Genomic DNA, 5734 nt, shown 5'->3' with positions numbered 1-5734 from the left:
CGCAACTTCCTCTTTAGCTGCAGAGACCAACCAACCATATTAGCCTCAGTCAAGCTAGTCATAATTATAATTACACCATCTCCGGTAACATATTTCAAAGTATTTACATGTTTTTAACAAATACTCAAGAAAACAGTTGAGTTAATGCCAATAAGATAAAGTATTAAGAAGTGTTAATGTTATAGTCTAGTTACACAAACAAAATAAAAAGAAAAATGACAAGATTCATTTGTGCATAATATGTGGCTTTATTTTTTGTGAACACTATTCTTATGTCAAGAAAATATAATGTAGCCTACATAAATTCAGGTAGACCAGCCAACCACATTGCTTGAGTCAAGCTAGTCATGATTATAGCTAGTCATCCACATTTATTAGGGCATTTAATCATCTCTTTGTTTCTTATATTCACAAGTAAGTTACCTAGCTAGCCAGTTTAAAAATGATTTGTGTACTAAGAACATTAAGTATGTTGCCATTTTGTTACACCACTTTTAATAATAAGTAACATTATGTGTCTGCTTACAAAAATATAAAATTTTTCAAGACACTGTCAACCAATGTTACTGGTTACAGAGAGCTGATGATAAATGAATGAGAAAGACCATTTCAAAGTTCATGCATAGATTAAAGACCTTACTTTAATAGTCAACACAACAACAAAACAAATGTACTACCAAAAACACCACAACACACAGAGATTAGGTTGTCATTGTATTATTCTTTATACAATATGGACTATGCGAAGTTTAAACGTGTTACAATCTGTTTGTTACATTTGGAAGAAAACATTTGCTTACTGAAAACAAATACATTTAAAAACCTTTGGCAATGATCCATAAGCTTTTAAAATGTAGGTTTCTTCTTAAATTTGCTCTAAAGCAATCTAACCATACAGTATGTTGGCATGTTTAGGGAAGACAAAGCAATGATAAGAATAATAATTAGTACATAAAGCGAGGTCACACTGGGAAAACGTAAAAACACTGCTGATGGTAAAACTTTTAATACTCGCAACAATTCTGACGATCCCCTAAAAACTTCACCATTCTAGTGATAAAGGTGCAGCATTGCTTCAATGTAAATGGAAACCTTCACATGGGAGATTCTGGTTCAGCAATGGTGCAAAGCTTGTTTTGCCTATACATCTAAAAATTTGTCCATGAAGAAGCCAGACTTTTAAAATTGACGATTTTTTGACTACTGTAACAGTGAAAGTATTTGGCAAACATCCAGCTGTAGATAAATAAAACTGTTTAGATAGACATTATGAGGTAAATGCTCCAATGATGAGAGCTTCTTATGAGTTTTCTTTATATAAAATAGTGAAATAAATAAGATACAGTAATAAAAACTGGGTTATCATTCAAGCAGCTTTAAGTAGATCCTTCCTCCTTGGTTAATCCATTGTCTCTATCCGTGACTGTGAGCTTCTCATTGTTCTGTGAGCCTCCTCTGAGTGTCTGCATGCTGTACGCCCAGGCTCTGTCCACGCCATGTCCCTCTATCCTGTTTGGTGTCCAATCAGGGAAGGGGAAACGACCAGCAACGACTAAGGCATCATCTGGAAGCTCAGCCAGCAACTTATCCTGCAGCAATGAAAGCTGTGAGGAGAAGAGAACAACAATTGATTAACTTAAAGGGATACTTCAACATTTTGGCAAATTCATCCATTGCCATAATTTCTATAGTCTTAGTAATAGGTTCGTTACCTTCAGTTGTCGGTGCAAGCTGTTTTTAGATCGCCGCTGCTGAGTTCGGACCTGCTGTGCCAACTGAATGTAAGCAGACGGTATTCCGGCTTTCCCCCATCAAACTCATCAAATACACAATCCAACAACTCCAAAACACTCTCGTGGACAAGTTGTGACCTGTACATTCACCACACTATGAAATAATCATGGAACATCACAAGACAGAGATGTTTTAAAGCTAAATGCAAAGCCAGAACTACACTCCAGACATGGCTGCTGCACTGTGTCACTCCGCCCAGTGGTTTACTCAAGAATAGTATTTGCTTCATGTGTCGTAATGTTACATAAGTATACGTGATTATTTCATAGCGTTTGATGAGGGAAAGCTGGGATACCGTCTGCTTACATTCAGTTGGCACAGCAGGTCCGAACTCTGCAGCGGCGATCTAAAACAGCTTGCACCGACAACTAAAGGTAACAAACCTTTTACTAAGACTATAGAAATTATGGCAATGTGCGAATTTGCCAAAATGTTGACGTATCCCTTTAAATGCACTGAAAATAAAGATGTACTAATGCACCTGAATATACCTAGATCTCAGTTATGCTCTAACAGACAACTTTTAAAAGAAAGCTGCTTTTAAAATGTAAAATATGAGAAGAACCAAAAGTCATATAATATACTCATTCCCTTTTATTGAATTAAAGATGCTCTAAATTACAATGCTTATAGACATGTATTTGTAATATTACTCACAACACTTGGGGCCAAGAACACTGTGACATTCCTGCACTGTGACAAGTCAACCTGTGATGAGAAACAAGACAGGCAACAGAATAAAAGACAATAATTATTTAAAAAAAAATTCAAATAGCTTTTGGGGGGTTTATGTTTTTTGCTGAGAGTAGTGTGGAATTTTCTGTGCTCATTGTTACTAAAAGATTTAAACCCATATTATGTAAAATTACTGGTAGAAATGATCCTTACAAAGCAACATCAAATATGTATGCAATAACATTTATAACATGGAGCTCCAATAATGTGTGCTATTGTTGCTGCTACTGTTGCACAAAGTTCTAACTAAGGCACCATCTAACTGTAGCCTAGAGTACATGAATTATTTGCATCAGGTTAAATTGGGATTTTCCCATAATGATAACATTATTATTGTCTATTTTTTCCAGATAAATTTTGTGATTTTTAAAATTATACCTTCAGTCAAGTTAAGACAGTGGACAGAATCAGAAATCAGGGAGAAAGTGAGTGGGAGAGGGGGTAATGACAAGCAGGAAAGAAGTCCTTTGGACTACATCAAGGACTACAGATACTGTACTAAATTCAAGGCCACTGGTACCCCAGAATGTTGTTATTCACTGGTGGCTGGCATATCTTTTGTGTGTCCTGGGGTCTTTGATGGAGGGCAAAAAAGAGGACTGAATATGAAAGAATGTAATGAGAGAATTGTAGTATGAAAATCTACAGTTGTGGATATTGGAATGGACTCATAGAGCCAAGAATTCTGTGGAAGCCCACTGTTTTTAATTTCAAACATCAGGAAAAATTAAAAATTGGTACCTTCCAAAGATCTTCCCGTCAGTAAGAAACTTTTTCATGGTGGCCAGCTCTCCACGCATGAAAGCGAGCGAGGCGAACAAGCCAAGGGTTAAGCTCATAACCAACAGCTGGTGTGAAACCCTGCTCACAGGCCTTCAAGACCTGAGAGAGAATAGAAATGACATCTTAAACCTTAGACCCGCCAATGAAAGAAGAAAGAAGTAAGATGTTTTATTAAACTTACAATGCGGCCATCGCCAGAGCCCAAATCTGCAAGTTGTCCCTTTCGACCTTTCAGCAGTGTCATCACATTTTGTACTTGAGCTTTACTGGCAGGGATGTATGGGACCTTGAAAAACATTTGAATTAGCTTTTTTGTTTCAAACACTTGTTTTGGGAAAAACCTTTAAAAAAAATGGTAAAAGAAGACTATCAAATGTTTAACAAGTATGAGGAAGATGTTGAAAATAACTGTGGGTTAAGTCATCAAAATTTTAAATACTCTGATACTCATTTGATCCCTGGTTTTAAAACACTAAGTCTCTGAAACTTTAAACACTGCATCTATTTCATAAGACAGGTATGCTGAAAATGAACAACGCCATCATCAACTGCAAGCAAACTCCTGCACAAATTGAAAATACAGCTGCATTTTTTTTTCATTTTGTGCAATTTAGTCAGTGTGCCTGCAATATTTGATCATTTAAAACAAGAAATAACCTAATTTTACATTCTTAGGACTTCAAATTTTTCCTGGAACAATTGTTAACATTGTTTGAATTTGAAAAGTACAATGCTAAAGTTTGAAAATCTGGTATCATGACAACCCTACCTGTAACCTCAAGGGGACTTTTCGGAAGCCTGGTTGGAGGATCCCCACCCACACAGTGTAGACAGCGAGCCCAGTGCCAGCAGCTATCTGAGCTACACCCCATGCTCCCAAGCTCCTCGTCTTTAGATCCGCAAAGACCTCCTCTGGTGTGTCATCGTCCATTTCTGCAAGAAAAATAAGGAGTAGGGTAAAATAAATCTTATTATAGATCAAATGTAACAAAAAATGTGAAAACTTGCAATATCATGTTTTAAACACAATCCCTTTAATTGTAATCATTGTATCAAAAAGCATTTAATTTCTTTTACCTACACTCCACTGTCACATTTTCAAGTGAAAACTATTATGTGAGAGAGAGTAGTGCTGGTTTGTATTAAATCCACAGTTTCAGCAGGTGACTGGTCAACATGAGTCTGGTTCTGTTTTTTCCTCACCACTGTAACTTTACTAAATATTGCTCTGTGTTGACCACATGGCAAATTAATGTTGTCTTTGTAATTAATATTACACAGACCATCGTCTGGATTTGCTTTTTTTGTAGTGTCTTGAAGAACATTTTTATACATTAACACATACAAATAAAGATGTATTGATTCATTGATAAGCTGGCAAATACTGATATTTCTCAAGTCTTTTTGGAGTCTCTTAGCATACTGTGCAGAGGTTGGTTATTTAAAAAAAAAAAAAACTACTTGGCATTCATCAGACAAGTGTAAAGGAGGAATTGGTTTATATAAAATTACAATAAAATTCCTGCACATAGTGACATTGCATGAATAAATAAAGAGAATGAATAAAATTGTTCAGTTTAGATAGTGTGAAGGCTGATATTCATAATTTCTTATGGCTGAAACTAAGGCTTGAAAATACACTGAGTATTTAAGATATATCTATATCTATGTTTGCAAAAGAGACTTATGTTGCGACAACATTTCTTTGTATTGATATACAGTAGTTCATGTTGATTTTAAACCTTTCCTTTCCAGTGACCTGTATGCTGACATATAGCTGTTTGTTCAGTAAGCTGTTAAAGATATCTGATTTACGCAAAACTGTCGATAAGTAAGAACCGAACCTCTAAATACTACCCAGTCTGATGTAGTGAAGGTTGATGGTCACAAATATGCGGTTTAATTCGTCTTTACATCGTCTAACTTTAAACAAGAACACAGTGATACTACTGAGATTTATCTTTAGTCTTTACACAATGATATCGGTAACACCAACATGTAATAACTCTTCGAGTATTTCTGTAATAAACTAAAACCCCATTGACCTGCAGGAATCCATGAAGTAGCACAGGGGGACACGTTAATACACAAGGACCAGTCCGTCAGCCAAACATTCCGTAGATACGACTTACTGAGAAGAGTTCCGGACATGATATACGTACAACTTCAAAGCATATAAACAGGAATGCGTTTCTGCAATTTTGATTACATCCTGTAAATATCAATGTATTACAATTCAATGTTAAATTGTTCTAACACGGCACCTCACTGGGTGTTGTGATTGATCAGCAGGACTCTGACGACAGGGGTCTCTATGATTTGATTCTACTATTATTTTTAGTTTTATATTTGTTTTCAACCTTGATTTTACCAGCGATTTAAAGAAAGAAAATTTTTTTATTGACCCCTCTGAGCTTTTGTT

The 5734-nt window shown here is 35.8% G+C and overlaps 1 protein-coding gene across 1 annotated transcript; it reads right to left on the bottom strand.

Annotated features, from left to right (window-relative positions):
• Positions 1–621: 621 nt before the first annotated feature.
• antkmt (adenine nucleotide translocase lysine methyltransferase) lies at positions 622–5442 on the bottom strand. The gene is given in 6 exon segments (XM_041817043.1): positions 622–1604; positions 2452–2502; positions 3271–3411; positions 3494–3598; positions 4082–4245; positions 5358–5442. Coding segments are annotated over 5 exon segments (687 nt in total). The 5' UTR covers positions 4244–4245; positions 5358–5442; the 3' UTR covers positions 622–1376.
• Between the last annotated feature and the right edge of the window lie 292 nt (positions 5443–5734).

Source organism: Cheilinus undulatus, linkage group 21 (genome assembly GCF_018320785.1).
Source record: "Cheilinus undulatus linkage group 21, ASM1832078v1, whole genome shotgun sequence".
Classification (NCBI taxonomy): domain Eukaryota; kingdom Metazoa; phylum Chordata; class Actinopteri; order Labriformes; family Labridae; genus Cheilinus; species Cheilinus undulatus.
The sequence above is the reverse complement of the archived record's forward strand: the minus strand, read 5'-3'. Positions and strand labels throughout refer to the sequence as shown.